Genomic DNA, 18,607 nt, shown 5'->3' on the forward strand with positions numbered 1-18,607 from the left:
TTAACGAGGATGCAGTCTCGGGATATGCGATGCTCGTGTGTACTCTGCTGTTTCCCGTTCACCTGCTCTTTCTTTCTCTTCTAGCTAGAAAGCAGGTTGTTTCTTTCACCATCCTTGCCTTTTTTTCCCCTTTCAGGTGGCTTTTCCTCCAATGAGCCAGCTGAGGGCAGCAGTTATGTAGGGAGAGAGTCCACAACCCCATGCATCAGCCGAGGCTTATGAAGAGGAAGGGAGGTGGAGAGAGAGAGAGAGAGAGAAAGCAAGCAACCAGCAGCAGAGAAGCTGATCTCTTCTCCTCCTTTTTCCTTCGCTTCCCTCCCCCTTTCCAGCTCCTCCTCCTCCTCCTCCTCCAGCCCTTGTGTGGGACTCCATTTTCCCAGCCCCAAAGTCTCCAAGGAAGGGGCCGTGGGAGCGTACATCCAAGATGGAATAGAACCGATTCTTTTCTTCGAGGCTGTCCTTGTGTCGCATGTTGCCAAATTAGGATATACGTCTTTTTGTGTGTTTGTGTGCGTGCCTGTGTGTGTGTGTGGACAGTTTGCCTTGTGGTTTGCCAAGAATGGATGACCAAGGGAGGCTGATCCAAGCCAGGGGGGCAGTGGGTCTCGCAGGCCACCCCCCAGTCCAAGGAGTCCAGACCATGACCCCCCACTCTCTCCACGAGCCCCCCTCGGATAACGGAGAGCCTCGGAAACAAGACATTGGCGACATCCTCCAACAGATCATGACCATCACCGACCAAAGCTTGGACGAAGCGCAGGCAAAGTTGGTTACCCTTTTCCGTTCTTGAATGGCCTGGGCTTTGTGGGGGGTGGAAAGTTGGGTGGAAAGATTCCCCTTTGTGTGGGCATGGGGCAGGTTGGTGCAAACAGTCGGCAAAGTGCGGCTTAGTTGAACGAATTGCAACCTGGGTGGCATGGGGTACGTTTAACGGGGTTTACACCTAATCTTGCATTTGCAGTGTGAAATTGGGGGGGTAGTGTTTGGATGCCAATCAAGAGTCTTTGGTGGAGAGTTGGAAACTATGGGATGAACTGATGGAGATAAGCATTGTGGGCCAAGAGGGTACGTTGATCTGGGTATCCTTAAAAGTCTAGATTCTTGCTACCATATTTCAGGGTGTTTGGTGGAAGATGAGTTAGGGGGAAATAAAGGGTTTTTCCCCCTTATGGGAATGGTAGAGAGAAAGGTGAGTTTGATCTTGGAATGGGATCACTTGTGGGGGAACTTTAGTGGACCCTTCAAAGGGTAGAGGCCTGGATACAGAAGAGTATTAAAGTTTGTTTCTTACAAAAAAAGAGGGGTAAATGGGAATTATTCCTAATTAGGGAGCCTGATTCACTTTGTGAAGGAATTGTGTAGGGCTATCAGAGGCCTTTTTGATCTGGAATGTAGAACAAAAAAGAAAGAAAGCATAATTTGGGCACTGCCTGAATATAGGGGATAAAAGTTTCCTTCGGGGTTAGTGACTAGTGTGGGCATGTAGGCATCGATTGGTGATTTGGGATAAGGGATTGGAGGGTGGGGATACCGAGCATGGAAGTATGGAGCATTGGGCCGTTGTAATGTAGCTGTTAACAGTTCTGGGAGAGGGACTGGTATCAGATTCTGGGTATTGCTTCCCAAATTTGCAACTCCTGGTTCTCACATCTTTTGCTTAAACTGCTGGACCTCACTTCCAGAAAATGTAGGAGTCTGTCTTGCCACAAACTAGTTCTGCTCTTTAACCCGTTTTTGTTTCAGAGGTACCCCAAACCCAAAACTTGATTGAATTATAGGGTATTGGTAGTAATATTTGGTGCTTAGCTTATATATTAGTAAGAATATTTGGTGACTGGTTTATATATAAGGGGACAAGAAAAGGTGTGCATCACCAAGAGTTGTGATTTTTTGAGAGGCTTGTTTTTTGGGGGGGGAAATTGAATTATTTCTTTCATCTTTACATTGTGGGAGGAGGATCTTTCTTCACCTGCCTTGTCTTAAGATACCTGTTTGTAAGAGTAGGCGTTCTGTGTGTCTGTGTGTGGTTTTGGCGTGTGTGAATTTTTGAGGCTGTGTGGTGTGTGGCTTTATAAGACAGAGCTGTGGTTCATATCAGAAGGCCTGTTTAGTGTTCCTGGAAGGTGTTTCCACTTGGGAATTGCCGCCTGTGAGTGTGTTAAGGACACAGTTTGTGCTTCTGTTAACTATTGTGGAGTGCTAGTCAGGAATATGGGTGTTGTATTTTTGGAAAGTCAGAGCTTCTCAAGGGTGTCTTTTTTCCTGAGACCCGGGTGGCTGTGTTTGTAAAATCTAATGTGAGGCGAATGGTAAGTTGGATACCAGAGCATATGGAGAGGTTTAGTAATGATTTCATGGGCAGTGAAAGCTGAGGGACTGTAAACAGAAAAGAGGTTCTCCGTAAAGTGTTTCAGCCAGAACTAGGAAAGTTATGTTTTGGTGTATATGGGGCGTGGAAGCTTTGCCCTTTTTTTGGCAATCTGAAAATTAGGTGCTCTGTTTGGTGGCTCGGAGAGATTAACTATTTGGGGATATTTTCACTGAAAGTTGTGCTCGTTGGCCTAGTGCTGACAGTTTTAATTCCATTTGGGGACGGTTTCGGTTTGAAAAACTGCATCCAGTGTTTTCTGAATTCGGTTTAAAAAACGAGGGTGAGCTGTGTAACCATAATGGGGGATATTACAGTTTAATTGATGAGTGCAGTCAGTGGATCAGAAATTAAAAAAAAATTGTTTTATGCTGAAGTTGCAACATATAGATAAGAGAGGTTAATAAAAGAAAATTTGCTTTTTTTGTTTGCTTTATGTGTTTATTCTAATAAAATGTACACTGGGCCGTTGTTGTTGTTTTTAAAATTAGCTCTTCTTTGTCTACTTTCCCTAACTTGGAACAAAGTTTGTACATTTTGCTATACCTGCAGATCCCCTGCTGTTTTGATAAACCCTTCACCAAACTGAAGGGAATGTATGGTTTTAATCGTCGTGCCTTATCAGACACTAGAATTATACTGGGAATTACTGGGAGCGGATTAAGGAGTCCATTAGATGTGTGATTAAAAAGGGGTTGCTTTATTCACCAGACTGAGGCCTTGGAACAGACGTAATTTCTTTCTTTTTGTTTTAGTTGGACCCCTCAAAACTCTTTCCCCCAAAACGTTGGCTTTATCTGTTCTCTCTTCCACTGTTTAAACTGCAGGAAACACGCTCTGAATTGCCATCGAATGAAACCGGCCCTGTTCACCGTCCTCTGTGAAATCAAAGAAAAAACAGGTATTGTTTGGGCCAGGGTTTGAAGGGGGGGGTGCTTGTGTCTTGTTTCTTTTCCCTCCCCAATACTCCAGTCTTAATAGAGAATCACCTAAAGGAGGGGAGGAGAGGAAGGGGATTTGGGAGTGTTGGAGGGGGGGGGAGAAGAGAGAGAGAGAGAGGGAAGAGCGGGGTGCTTCTCCTCAAGAGGTTTTGCCAGAGGCCTGTCGTCTCCGCGCCATCTTGAAGCGTCTGGAATTTCTTTTTTTCTGCCTGCTCTGTTTTCTTTGTAGCCGCTGCTTCACCCCCTTCACCCTCCTTCTCTCTTTTCTTTCCACGCTGCTTTTATTTTATTGCTGTGACCCCCCCCCTCTCTTGTTTTCACACTGCCCCAACTTGGAGGAGGCCGCCAGAGGTCTCTGGTAGCACCTGGATCTTTTGTCCGCAAGAACGTCCCCTCATTGTTTTGAAACGATCTCCACCGCCTCTCCCTCCTTCGCCACACCGTTCCCCAAAATCCCCCCCTTTGCTTTGGGATGTGTCCCCGAGGCTGGTTGGTGGTCGGCTTCACTGTGGGTTGTGCAAAGAGGCCCCCGGTGTGGGTTGTGCCAAGAGATGTGGCAGGATTTGCATGCATGTGCGTGAGGCCACGAATTTGCTGTTTCTCTTAGCTGCTTGAATTTGCGTCCTGCCTGGATTAAAAAGTGACAGAGCGGCGCCCTAGCCGTGGGGCCTAAACGGATTAACGAAAAGGAGAGTGAGTCGGTGGCTCGGTTATTTTGTTGTGCTGTTGTCGTCGTTAAAAGATCGTCTTGTCCGAGGCGCCAAAGTTGGGCCGCGTATCTCTGAAGTGGCGCGCAGCTGTTTTAAGGCTGCAATCCTGGACGCGGTTAGGGCTGCTGTCTTAAGGATACTTTCCCTTACTTCCAAGAAGGCCTGTTTAGGATTGCTAAAACCCCTTTTAAGTCAAGGGGAGTTAGGAAGCGTAAGTGCACGCAGGGCAGCAGTCAGAACATGTATGCATTTGCAGCTGGCCCGTATGCAGTACGTACATTTTAGCGGTATGACTATGACAAGTGCTGTTTAATAAGTCACCAGTCTGCAACGGGTGGGTTGGGATGTGGGGGGAGGGTTCACACCCCGATGTCAGGTGAGTCGCACATCCAGGTCAGTGCCATGTCTTTTTGTAATTGTTGTTTAAGGGTATGGGGGGGGGGTGGTTTGGGGAGGCAAGAGAGGAGGAGAAAGTATAAGATAGGGAAAAGGTAGATGGATAAACTTCAGCAATGAATCACAGTTTGCAGGATTGGATTAAAGGTGGGTCTTGGGACTGAAGAGTCTATTGGTGCAAATTCGTCTCTGTGTTAGTGAACGCTGCCTTTCTCGCTACGCTAAATTTATCGCCAGTGAGTACTAGCTGGGAACGGTCCGCTGAGGCCTGTTTATCAGGCCTGTATTTGGGCTCTGCATTTTTAGAAACGTGAGACACCTACCAAGGCCCCATGCTTTTCATGGTCTTTAGGCCCCACTGTTCGAACATTCCCACCTCCCCACCTCCATTCTTCTATGTGTAGGGAGGGGGGTATTGGGTATATTTAGGATACCCCTTCATGTGGTATTCTCGTATACCACAATAAATGTGTTAGTTTTTCAGATGCCACAGAGCCCTTTACAGCTTCTGCACATTTGATGTTGCAAGAACATCATGGAAATTGTGTACGTGTGTATATGTCGGGGAGGGGGGGCTTGAGATTTTAAACACAGTTTGCCAGCATGCATGCTTTCTTCTTCTTTTTTTCCATTAAAAGACCGTTCTGCAAAATGATAACTCCGCAATATGTCTGCTTGCCTAAATGGAAGGCAACTTCGCATGTTACGAAAAGGATCTTCCATGTAGGAAACACCTGAATGTAGATATCACGTGTAAAAATTTCACATGCTTTTTTTTGGGGGGGGGGGCATTTTTACGTGTGCTGAACAAATCCTGGGAAACTCACAGCAACCCCTCCCCCCCATGTGTGCGATGGCATGTCATGCCTGTGGTCATATTTCCTATAAGGAATGTCCTGTTCTGTCATGTTTGAAGCAGCCGTCTGCCAACCGTACGTTTCATGTTATTTCCAGCTCAAGTTTTCACATATGTGCACATGCAGTATGCGCCTAAATGCATTTATGCACAAATTACGATCCTTTTCATTTTGGCAGATAAAAGTGCTCGCCACTGTTCTGACTTGGGGACTGTGTTCTTGAATCAGATGTTGTAGGGGAAGGATTGAGTTCTTTTGAGGTTTTGTTGACGGATTTGCTGTTGCTGACACCTTAGGGTGTGGGACAGGTGCTTGGGATGGACACCATGCCCTGGACATCTGTGCCCATCTCGGTGAGCTTGTTGGTGTTGGATGGGAGCGCCTGGGAGCCTGGATCCGAGGGACAGGGAATGCCTCCTTGAGGAATGGAAGAGTGGTGGTGCAATCTTTATTGAATAAGCCTGTCTTGAATCCTTTTAAGTACAGTGGGCCAATTTCCAGCATCTTTTTCATAGCCAAGGTGGTGGAGCAGGTTATGTCTGGACAACTCCAGGTTCTCCTTGGATGAAATGCAATTTTCTAAATCCGGTTCAATCTGGATTCCATCCAAGATTTGGGAGTGAGACTGTTTAGGTCACCATGGTAAATGATATTGTGTGTGTGTGTGTGTGTGTGTGTGTGTGTGTGTGTGTGTGTGTGTGAGAGAGAGAGAGAGAGAGAGAGAGAGAGAGAGAGAGAGAGAGAGAGAGAGAAGGGGTGTGCTGCTCCATTGATTTTCTTAGTTCTTTTCTGGACTTAGATATTATCAACCACGGTATCTTTCTGGATCAGCTGTGAGAGTTAGGAGCCCTGTGATTAGTGGTTGCACTCTTGTCTTGCATGCAGATTTCCAAAAGTGGTGCTAAGGAACTGAATTAAATTAGATTGAATTAGGGAATCCAAAAGGCTCTTTGGCAATTAGGGAACCACAAATTACTGTTGTGTCTCTCATATGGTTAGCAACTATATGAATCCTGCTGGAAGAAATTGTCTGAGAGGAGGATATAGGATGAGTTGTCACTAGGGTTGCCAGCTCTGGGTTGGGAAATACCTGGAGATATTGGGGGTGGAGCCTCATGAAAGCAGGATTTGGTGAGGGGGGGACTTCTGTGGGGTATAATGGCATAGAGTCCACCTTTCAAAGCAGCCATTTTCTCCAGGTGAACTGATCTCTGTCGTCTGGAGATAAGGTGTAATCCCAGGAGATCTCTATCCACCACCTGGCGGTTGGCAAACCTCGCTATCACTGATATGCTGATGGAACTCAACTGTATTTCTAATTTTCAACAGATCTGGCCTAGGATGCTGGCAGTGCAATCCTTTACGGAGTTATTCCAGTCCACCTGCCATTGAAATCAGTGGATGTAGACTGTAGTACACTGCAAAGGATTGCTCTGTGAATAAACTCAAAGCAATGTTCCTTATGGTGTGAGCCCAAAAGGATCTAGAAAAAGGTGTAGATTTACCAGTCTTGGACAGGGACACATTCCTTGCAAAAGGTTCATCACTTGGATGTGTTCCAGCAATTAGCTTGGTAGCAGAGGTGACCAGGGAATGTGTTTGATCACTCTCAGCTGGTGCGCTAAAGACCTTGCTATGGGTATGCCTGCCTTGATAGCTTCTTGACTTGACTGCTACAATGTACTGTATGTGGGATTGCCCTTGGAGACTGAAGAAATATAGCTGGTCCTGAAAGTGGTGGCTCAGCTGATATCCAGGGCCGTGTGCAGGGAGGATCTCAGTTTTACAAGAGTTCCTTTCCCCCCTCCCCAGTTCTGTTTTTTTTCTTTTCAAATTCAACATGCCTTTCTTGACTATTGAAGCCCTAGAACTTGCGAAACTGAGACACGTGAAGACCAGTGAGGGAGGGCATCTTGGCCATCTTCTGGTCACTAGGGGTGTGGAGGGGGGAGGTAGTTGTGAATTTCCTGCATTGTGCAGGGGGTTGGACTTGATGGCCCTGGTGGTCCCTTCTAACTCTATGATTCTACATGAGGAAATTATTTTTCCCTTGTAAAGCTACCCCCGCTTATCACGAATTAGCACAGTAGGTCTCATGGAGGCCAAACTATGCCCTACTAAGAACACGCCCTGTGCCCTACTAGGAACATTGCATTCTGGGTGTTGGCTCCCACCTTACAGAATTCCCTCCCAAGTGAAACCCACCATGCCTGTAGGCATGTTAGAAGACCAGTGAGTACTTTTTTAACGGGCTAGGCTTCGTGTGCTGGAGTCGTCGTTTTGGTTTTCCTTTTTTACTGCCCTCCTATTGACCCGATTTATATATTTTAAGGATCATGTTTTATAACACAAATTGAGGGTCCAAATTGGGGTGGAAAGGCAGGATAAAATGTTTTTGAAATGAATAAATATATTGCTGTTGTTCTATTGGTTTTTGTTTGGCCGCAGCCCGTTTTGAGGACTTAAAAAAAAGTTGAAAAGAGGGATGTTGTTAATATTGTAGATCGGTTTGCGTAAACAGACCCTGATGCTGTGCTGATGTTGGAAGGTAGCCGTGCTGGTCTGTAGTAGAACAGCTAGATTCGAGCCAACGTTTCCGGGGTATGAGCTTTGGAGAGCCGTACTTGACAAGAGGAGCTTTGACTCTCGAGACCTGATACCCCCCAAATCTTGTTGGTCTTTAAGGTGCTACTGGGCTCAAATCTAGCTGTCTCTGTGCAGCATGTGCATGTAAAGTCATGTTAGTTAGCATTTCCCACCCCCCTGGCTATCACTAGGCTGCATGTAGTTGCACATACAATAGTTGTATTTATTTATTTGCATTTTTGCCCTGCCCAACCAGGTGCCCGCGGGGAGATTTAAAGCTTGGCCCCACCCTTACCTCTGAAAGAGAATCTTTATTCCGCACACCCAGGGCAGAGAGTGCTCTTCCCTTAGAAACAAATAAGTAAGCAAACAGAAAACGCCTCCTCCCGTATATCTCCCACCGTCCAAGATTTTGTTCTCGGAGATGTCCAGTTAATTAAACAAATGTCCCTTCACATTGCTTAGTTTGAACACATGAAGCTGCCTTCTACTGAATCAGACCCTTGGTCCATCAAAGTCAGTATTGTCTACTCTGACCGGCAGCGGCTCTCCGGGGTCTCCGGCAGAGGTCTTTCACATCACCTACCTGCCTAGTCCCTTTAACTGGAGATGCCGGGGATTGAACCTGGGACCTTCTGCATGCCGAGCAGAGGTTCTACCACTGAGCCACAGCCCCTCCTCTATTGCATACTTCCCTCTGCATTGGACAGAAATCAAAGGAATGAGGAGGAACCTATGAAAGACCCTGCCAGAACAGCTATCTAGGGGTTGCTAGGGTTGTCAACCCCAGGTGGTGGCTGGAGATCTTCCTCTATTACAACTGATCTCCAGGTGACAGAGATCAGTTCCTCTGGAGAAAATGGCCACTTTGGCAATTGAAGCCCCTCCCCTCCCCAAACCCCGCCCTCCTTAGCCCCCCCCCACATCTCCAGGTATTTCCCAAGCTGGAGCGGGCAACCCTAAGGGTTGCCCACTCTGGGTTTGGAAATAGCTGGAGATTTGGGGGTGGAGCCTGGGGAGACAGCTCAGCAGGAATGAAACACTATTGAGTCCGTCCTCTGAAGCTGCTATTTTACCCAGGGGAACTGATCCCTGTAGTCTAGAAATCAGGTGTAATTCCGGGAGAACTCTTGGCCTCACGTGTAGGCTGGCAACCCTGCCCTGATCCCCAACCTATTTGGCTACTTTGATATCTTCTGAGGGTTCCCTCGGCAATGGACCTGTGCAGTTGAATTTTTTTTTTAATGACGCTTGTAGAACGAAAGTCCCATGGCACCTTAAAGACTAACAACATTTATTTCAATCGGAGCTCACCTGGGTCACAGCTCACGTCTTCAGATATGCGGAGCACAACTAGGGTCGCCAGGTCCCTCTTTGCCACCGGCGGGAGGATTTTGGGGTGGAGCCTGAGGAGGGCGGGGGTTTGGGGAAGGGAGGGATCTCAATACCATAGAGTCCAATTGCCAAAGCGGCCATTTTCTCCAGGGGAACTGATCTCTGTCGGCTGGAGATCAGTTGTAATAGCAGATCTCCAGCTAGTACCTGGAGGTTGGCAACCCTCGTTGTAGCCCCAGCGCCTTTAGTTAAAGCACATGTCTGTATCTTGCAGCTACAGTGCCAAATGCGGTACAGAATGGAACCAAGCATAGCTCTTTAAAAATATTACATTTTTAAGCTAAGGTATATAGGAGAGGCGGGGCTGTAGAATGGTATCGTATGGCCTGATCTCGTCAGATCTCGGAAGCTATGCAGGGTCAGTACTTGGATGGGAGACCACGAAGGAAGACTTTGCAGAGGAAACCACCTCTGCTTAATGACGTGCCTTGAAAACCCCACCAGAGGTCTCTGTAAGTCGGTGGCAACACACATATAGGAGAGATAGAGGGATGCTAGAATAACCAGTATGTAAAGAGAAAGCAGAGATTTTTTAATGGGAGGAAAGGGCCTATTTATATATTTAACTTACAAAATGTATACCCACCTTTCTACCCTTATCAGGGCCACCAAGGCAGCTAACAGGTTAAAAACATACACAATAAAAACACATCTTAGAATCAGAGTAGAAACATAGAGTTGGAAGGGACCACCAGGGACATCTAGTCCAACCCCCTGCACAATGCAGAATAAAATAATAAAAACACAATAAAAACACACTTTAGAATCATAGAATAGAATCATAAAGTTGGAAGGGACCACCGGGATAATCTAGTCCATCACCCTGTGCATCTTAAGATCCATTAAAACCAAACAAGCGCATCATTAAAACAAAGTTAAATACAATAAAATACACATACATAAAAACAAAACTTAAAAGTTAGAGAAGGAAGGAGGAATCACTGAGAGAATGCCAGAAGAAGTAAAAAAAGCTTCACCCATCGGTGGAAGACGGCAACAGAAGGGGACAGGCGAGTCTCTTTGGGGAGAGAGTTCCAGGGTTTTGGTGCCATGACTGAGAAGGCCCTCTTGTGGATTGCCACCCACCTAATCTCAGAAGGCAGGATCACCCGAAGCAGGGCCTCCAAAGGTGACCATAGTGGTTGAGTGGGTTTATAAAGGAGTAGGCGGAGATCCTTTGCAGAAGAAGAAATGATAGAGGTGAACATCTGTCAACAATCCCAGCATGAACCATGCTCAGATTTAGGCCAGTGCACTGAAACAATAGCGCAGGGTGCTCCTGTGTGTATTTATTATTTATTGCAAGACTCTGTGTGCATGCCACTTCCTAAGAAAGGACTTCCAACAGCTAGTCACAGGCTGCAGAAATTATTGCTCAGGGTGTCATGCTAAGTTGTATATTTTCAGTTATGCATATGGACTCTCTTATACTGGCTCTTTGTTGATCTCTTGCTCTGAATTTTGGCTGTTTGATTATAAAAGGTGCCCTGACCTGGATGGGCCAGGCTAGCCTGATCTCGTCAGATCTCGGAAGCTAAGCAGGGTCGGCCCTGGTTAGTAATTGGATGGGAGACCACCAAGGGAGTCCTGGGTTGCTGTGCAAAGCAATGGCAAACCACCTCTGAATGTCTCTTGCCTTGAAAACCCTACTGGGTAGCCATAAGTCTGCTGCGACTTGATGGCACTTTACACACAGAAAGCTTTTATGCATGGCTGTTTTCTCGCTGTCACCCCGCTGACTACTTCGGGGATTTGCTTTGATTATGCTTGCATTTTCCGACCGTCAGAGGTCGCCTCGCTCTCCCTGCACATTTCCGTGCGTTCCCCCCTGCGTTTTCTGGATTTGTGTTTATCCAGCATTCAGACGTGGGGGAAACTTACGGAAATGCCCGGGGAGAGCGAGGCAATCTTTGATGGTTGGAAAATGCAGGGATAATCAAAGCAAAGCCCCAAAGTAGTCGGTGGGGTGACCATGAGGAAACAGCCATGCATAAATGGCCTCACGATTATAAAAGGTTACCGAGTCAGGGTTAAAGGAACCAGCAGTGGCTGTCCCAGGGCCTCATTCTGTTTGTCTCTAGGTGGCAGGTTGTTGAAGAAAGACCTCTTGGCCCGAGACCAGCTCTTTCGGGAGCATGTGGCTTAGTGGTAGAAACTCTGCTTTGCCTGGTGAAGGCCCCAGGTCAGATGGCTTGCCTTTCCAGTTAGAATGACAGCTTTGCTTATTTGAGCGAGCCGACTAAAAGTGCCAACCTTCAAGTGGGCAACATCCACAATCGCCTGTACGTGTTTTCTGTGTTGTGGCTCCCACCTTATGGATGGGCTTGCCTGAGAAGTTCATGAGGGCTTCCACCTTCCTGGCTTTCTACAAACCGCAAAACTGAATTATTCAGGAGGGCTCTTTTACACAGGTAATAGGGCTGTATTGTAATGAAATGGTTCAGAAAGATGCTTTGGTAAAGTGTTAGGACTATGCCGAGGGTGTCAAAGATAAGGCCCGCTGGCTGGATCCGGCCCTTTGAGCGTTGTTATCTGGCCCGCGAGCTGAGCTGAGACAGCCTCCAACTGAGCCCGCAGGCAGTGGGGATCAGACGGTGGAGGCTCTAGCCCAGTGGTTCCCAAAGTGGGCAGTACCACCCCCTGGGGGGCGGTGGGGTTACCTAGGGGGGCACTAAGAGGCAAGGGGGCAGCAGGGGGACGCTAGAGGTGGGCCCCTTCAACTGTGTTGTTCACTAATTCACAATAAATCAAGCTATGGCACCATGCTGGCAAATTTGGTGGAAACTATCAGAATTTCCCCCCACACTTTGAAGAGCTGGTACCACTGGATCAAGTTCATCAGTTCTGTTGAATAAATTTCAACTAAAAAGTTTTAATTTGATTTTGAATAGATGTGCAATTAATTATTACTGTTTTGAAATTTTATTGTTATTATCTTCTTTAGTGAGTCATGCAAACCCCTATTTTGAATAATGCTTTTTATAGGATAGGGTAGGGGGCGGTGGGGTTGAGTTTGTGAGTTTGAACCAAGGGGGCGGTGTCCCGAAAAGTTTGGGAACCACTGCTCTAGTCCAATGCGTAGATTGCCCCCCTCCCCAAAGTTGGGGGCGGCAGGGGAAGACGATGTACATACTGGGCTCGCCAGCTAAGGAAGCCAACCCTCCAGTCCCGATCTGGGCTGGGAGCACACTGTGGGCTGGTACACATGGCCCGGCCTGACCAAATGACATTTAAGTCATCTCCAGCCCTCATAACAAATGAGTTCGACACTCTGGACTATACTTTTGTGTAGTTTGTACTGTCTGTTGCTATAATCAGAATCCTACTATGTAACTTATGCATTGTTTAATGGGTCATATTAATGCTAATGTTTTGTTTCATCTTCATTCAGATTTCTTGTTGGTTCCAGACTTCTGCAATCTGCATCCTATTGCTTTGTTTATTGGAGGTCCCATCCTGTTGATGGTATTGATTGGCACTGTATAATCCGCCTTGAGTTTCACTGAGAAAGGCGGACTATAAATAACACAAATAAAATGAATTTACATCCTGCCTTTCTGCGCAATGGGGGCCCAAAGTGGCCTACATCATTTTCCTCCCCTCCATTTTATCCTCACAACAAACCTGTGAGATAGGTTGTAAATTTAGATTGGCTGTGCAGATTAAAATAACGTTTCGGCGGAAGCTTCCACCACAGTGTTGTTTTAATCTCTCACTCCTCTTTTCCCAGTGTGTTTTTAAAAATTTATTGTTTGTCCCCTGTACTTGGGCTTCCTCTGTGTGTGAGTGTCTGTGTATGAGGTTGGCTCCTCCACCCCATGGTGACCATTTTGTGGTTGTGCCCACCATCCACTGTCAGAATTCCAAAGGTGCCCACAGGCACAATAAGGTTGGGGACCCCTGGTCTAAATTCACCCATATTTAAACTAGTTTTGAAAATGTTTGAATGCTCGTGGCTTTTTCTCCTACATTTAAAGAGGCTTAAATATTTAATGTAGAACTGTAGTGGAAATGGACGAGACTCTTTCTTTGTCCCATAGTGGTCCTAAAGATTGCTTTTAGTACATGCTTTTCATAATTCCATAAAAAAGTGTTACCAAATTTGGTACTGAAAAATTCTGGCATGAGAGCACGTGAGGATGTAAAATGTGAAACCCCAAAGGGGAAACATAACATTATTGGGAAAAGAAGTGTGTCTGAGCATGTGCAGTATGCCCTTACCTTTGTGAATAAATAGGGTTGCCAGGTCCCTCTTCACCACCAGCATGAGGTTTTTGGGGCGGAGCCTGAGGAGGGCAGGGTTTGGGGAGGGGAGGGACTTCAATGCTATAGAGTCCAATTGCCAAAGCGGCCATTTTCTCCAGGGGAACTGATCTCTGTCACCAGGAGATCAGCTGTAATAGCAGGAGATCTCCAGCTACTACCTGGAGGTTGGCAACCCTATGAATAAACCAACTTACTTTTTTAATGAAGGAACACAGTTGCCACTGTGCATATGCAGAGTGACTGCTCCTTATGATTAAATGGAGTTGTTCTGCTAAATTATGGTATAGGCAAAATGTAAATGCGCCTAAGTGTAAGTAGACAGCTCCTAAGTTCCAATTTTCAAAAAACAGGGAAATAACCATGGAAACGTTAGCTGCACATATTTTCCCCTTTCCCGGTTCGACATTTTTCTTTTTTAGCAACTGGCCTGAAGAATGAAATTCTGGCCTCTTGGCAGCCCAAAGCCCAGACTTGTAGGGAGGCGTTCTGACTGGCAGTTCAGCATTTATGGAGCTCTCTCTCCCCCTGGAGATTTGCCAGGAAAGCCCTGGAGGGAACCCATTTCAGAAATAGCATCCAGCCTTTTTATCCGGGAAGACAAATGGTGATTAAGGTTCTTGTTGAGTAAGACTCGGAAGGAAAGATACCACCGACCAGTACAGGAAGGGCCTTCCTTATCCAACCTTCGTTTTTTCAAACCACATGCAAATATCTCCGTCTTTGGCCAGAAGCCTAGTTTTACTCAAAAGCGGCATTCATTCACTCATCCTGGCAAACGAGTAGGGTTGCCAAGTCCCTCTTTGCCACCTGTGGGAGGTTTTTGGGGCGGAGCCTGAGGAGGGCGGGGTTTGGGGAGGGGAAGGACTTCAATGCCATAGAGTCCAATTGCCAAAGCAGCCATTTTCTCCAGGTGATCTGATCTTTATCGGCTGGAGATCAGTTGTAATAGCAGGAGATCTCCAGCTAGTACCTGGAGGTTGGCAACCCTACAAACGAGGTCTTGAACAAATCCTGGTTGTTTGTAGATGAAGTCAGTTTATCGGTTGGCACCAACCTAGGATTACAGATGAAGGTTTGTAGTTTGTTTCTTAAACCGCAGTTTATATTAGTAGTGCTTTCATTGCCGTTTCTGAGTTTATAAACCTCCAGTTGTTGAATATTTATTTATCTACTTATGGTCTGCCTTTGTTTCTGAGACTCAAGGTGGATTACAGAATAAGAACATAATCAAGAGAAACAGCATAAGACGTGCCATAAATAATGCAACAACTGGATTGCAAAAATTAGAAAACAGTACTGTACAATGTGATACATATTACAAACTAACTGTGCAATAACTATACCCTGTTATGAAAGAGTTCTCCTGACAAATTTCATTTTACTCCTACCCTGTTTCCTTTATATGAATGCCCTCCTGAAGAATTCTTTTTTACACATTTGCTGAAAGAATAAAACTGTGAGAGCCTTGCTGGTCAGTGGTGGCTGGAGATCTCCTGGGATTACAGCTGATCTCTAGGTGACAGAGATTAGTTCACCTGGAGAAACTGGCTACTTTGGGAGGAAGACTGTATGGTATTATACCCCACTGAAGTCTCTCCCCTCCCCAAACCCTGCCCTTTTCAGGCTCCACCACCCAAACACTCCAGGTATTTCACAACCTGGAGCTGGCAACTAGGGTTGCCAACTAGCTGGAGATCTCTTGCTATTACAACTGATCTCCAGCTGATAGAGATCAGTTCACCTGGAGAAAAATGGCCGGTTTGGCAACTGGACTCTATAAAACATATCGTTGTTGGAGTTTTTGCTAGTGGCTTTTTGGGTTGGGGAAGGTTGCAGTTTAACTTTGAAAGTATCCAAGAGGAAGAATCAGGGCCCTACTGGATTTCATCTCTGAACCCCCTCCCTCCACTAAAATTTCTGTCTTCCCGCAATGAAATGGAAAAAAAAGATTTGGCTGTGGCAAAAGCAACAAATTGCGAAAATGCAAATGAGACCTTCTAAATTAGTGCCTATTTTTGTGTTGTTATAGCCAAGAGGTCCTGCAGCTCTATAATTTGGAAGGTGTGTTTATGTATATAATTCAGGGGTTTTACAGGATCATCCAGATAGAATCAAGCAGATGGGGGATGAAAAAGGCGTTCTTGGCTCCTTCCATGAGGCAATTTTTCTCCACGTGGGTATTGGGAAGCCTTTGTAGTATTTGGGAGAACCCAGACAATATAGGGTTTCCGCTTATGGTAGGACGTCTCCAGGCAATTGCAGCTGTCACCCACTGATACTCAGCTGATCAGTGGGTGGAAACCAGGGCCAAGGGAGGGGCACAATTGCCAGAAACACTCTTTATCACTTCCAGGTAACTCTAGGAATTGTCATGAACTCTATGGTCAGAACTTCCTGCAGGAAACAGGCCTTTTTCTTTTTTCACCTGGGACACTGTTCCCCCCCAACCCTCCTTCTAGGGTTGCCAACCTCCAGGTACTATCTGGAGATTTCCTACTATTACAACATCTCCAGCCGATAGAGATCAGTTCCCCTGGAGAAAATGGCCGCTTTGGCCATTGGACTCTATGGCATTGAAGTCCCTCCCCAAACCCCGCCCTCCTCAGGCTCCATCCCAAAACCTCCCGCCAGTGGTGAAGAGGGACCTGGCAACCTTACCTCCTGCTATCATTAGGGTTGGCAGGTCCCTCTTTGCCCCCGGTGGGAGCTTTTTGCAGTGGAGCCTGAGGAGGGGTTGAGGAGGGGAGGGACTTCAATGCCATAGAGTCCAATGGCCAAAGCAGCCATTTTCTCCAGGTGAACCGATTTCTGTCAGATGGAGATCAGTGGCAATAGCGGGAGATCTCCAGCTAGTACCTGGAGGTTGGCAACGCTATCTACATGTCAAGGCCTTTGTTGATAGTTCGTCTGCTTTGCATGTGGGAAGATCGTCAATCCCTGACATCTGTAGCAAATCCCAGGTGATGCTGTTTGCCTCCATGCCATGAAAAAATTCAGCTGCCCCTTTTTGCACATTTAAGCCAAAAGGGACAGGATGTTTTTCACTAGGCCTGTTGATTTCCCCCCCCCCCCCCACCGCGCAGTCCTTTCCCTTCATCCTGAAGCCTTGAGAAAGAGGCCAAAACCCTGAAAGCGGTCTGATCCCGAGTACTGTTGCAGTCTCCTCTGACGATCTTAATAGATACAAAGGAACAAATACATGACTACTGAGGGCTCTTTGTGTGTGTGTGTCTGTGTGTGTATGCATGTGTATCAGGGTGTGTCGATGCAACAAATTCAAACCAATTTCTACTCTGCCTAGTGGATCCCAGCCAAGAAATCCTGAGAACTTCTGCGGAGGGATTATGAGTCTCTGGCTGTTTTTGCAAGCAAACCATGACCTTGTTTTCGTTATTTCCTGAAGCTGTACAGGTGCCGCCTACTTTATTGGCCCGGCTCCTGTGCCTTTAGCAACAGCTCATAGGGTGCAGTTTGGTAGGGGAGGCTTTTCCTGGCGTTTAAATAGGGAAAAGCTTCAGCTAATCAATTTCAGCTCTTCAGAGCATTGTTGGAAGCATAGAACCAGGGTCGGGGTGGCAGGCCTAGCTGTGATTCAGATGCAAAGCTTTATTGATAATCTGCCTTTCTCACTGAGAGTCGAGGATTACAAAATACAGAAAACAATTCATCCAGACAGCATAAGATAACCAATAAACAATACCACAGGATTAAGATTACAGAACTGCAAAACAACGCAGGTCTAGGCGTAACATACCAGCATGCAGAATTGTTTTCCAAGTTAATGAGCGGCATTCACAAGTGACACATTCCAAAACCAGGACCAGAAAGATATGATGAGGCTGTTTCCATTTTGGTTTTTCATGTCCTTCCAGTTACTTGGGGTGTGCTTGGGATGATGTTGAGTAGGAAGGTTGAGGCCGGGAAGAGGGGGGAGGGTTCACTTCTCCCTCCCTCACATGCCTCTTTTGATGTATATAAAAAATCCTCCACCTCCTGATTTGGATCAGAGATGTGAAAAACAAATGCAGCTCCCCCCACCACCACATACTGGTCACATCTAATGTGGTCCTTAAGCGTCATCTGAGAACATGTTTTAAAGGGCCAGTGCAGTAGAACCCCTTTGAAATTCAATGGAGGGGGGAGGTATGAGGAACTGCAGAAGAGGAGACCCATTTGGAAATACTAAAATCTCCACCTCTGAGAGTCAATAAGGTTTCAGGGATTTGAGTAGACTTTCTTCTCCCTCTCCTTTTTCCCCTTTATCTGATAGCTATTCTCAACATTCTGTCCCTTTCGGGGCATATTTAGTCCTCATTAGGTCAGTTTTTTAAGGTTTTTATTCTTTTGGTTAATTACAAAGTAATATTTTTCTTCACACTTGCAGAGTTACTTGAATAGGTAGAGATTCCTCCCTTGTCTGTGGGCGGCCCTGTGTTGTGTGGCTTTCGTAACCCCATGGGCCCAAGCCACTTTACAACTTCATGTAGTGATGGCTGCATAGATGCTTTGTATAATTAAGGTCCTCAGGTTAATCCCAATACTTGTCTGGTTGAAAAATCTCAGGTCACCAACTGAGGTGTTGGAAAGTGGCTATTAGTCAGGGTAAACAGTAAAGATCGACCACAAGTTTGACTGTTATATTAGGCAGCCTCCTTATGTTAAAATTAGAGCCATTGTGGTATGGTATATTAGACTAAGGAGACCTGAGTTCAAATCCCCGCTCTGCCATGGCGGGGATCCTGGGCCTCTCATTCTCTCTCAGCCTAACCTACCTTGCAGGGCTGTTGTGAGGATAAAGTAGAGGAGGGTAAACCTGTATATACCTCTCTGAGAAAGAGTGGGATAAAAATGTGATGGATAGACATGGTAAGGAATCTATAGAACTTCTACAAATAGTTGGCTTCTGTTTTGAACATTTTACTTTGGAAGAAATGATTAGAAAGGGTGTTGGTCTCTGTTGTAAGATCTTCCTTTAATGTACCAACCATTTGGTGTGACTAATAAAAAAAAAAAACTATTTCTTTCCTTCTGTGACTCCCCGGTTTGTTTACTTATTATCAAATGGCTTTGCCGGCATTCTTTCAAAGA

The 18,607-nt window shown here is 46.1% G+C and overlaps 1 protein-coding gene across 2 annotated transcripts in view; it reads left to right on the plus strand.

The window, feature by feature from the left end:
• Positions 1-515: 515 nt before the first annotated feature.
• The window catches only part of PBX2 (PBX homeobox 2), a 42,168-nt gene continuing 24,076 nt past the window's right edge, over positions 516-18,607 (plus strand). The window contains exons 1-2 of one of the 2 annotated variants that reach the window (XM_056845969.1): positions 516-765; positions 3,184-3,269. In XM_056845969.1, coding sequence (XP_056701947.1) covers positions 560-765; positions 3,184-3,269 — 292 coding nt within the window. In that variant the 5' untranslated portion in view covers positions 516-559. The remainder of the gene's footprint in view (positions 766-3,183; positions 3,270-18,607) is intronic. The other variant, XM_056845978.1, reaches the window with a different exon arrangement.

This window comes from Euleptes europaea, chromosome 1 (genome assembly GCF_029931775.1).
Source record: "Euleptes europaea isolate rEulEur1 chromosome 1, rEulEur1.hap1, whole genome shotgun sequence".
Classification (NCBI taxonomy): domain Eukaryota; kingdom Metazoa; phylum Chordata; class Lepidosauria; order Squamata; family Sphaerodactylidae; genus Euleptes; species Euleptes europaea.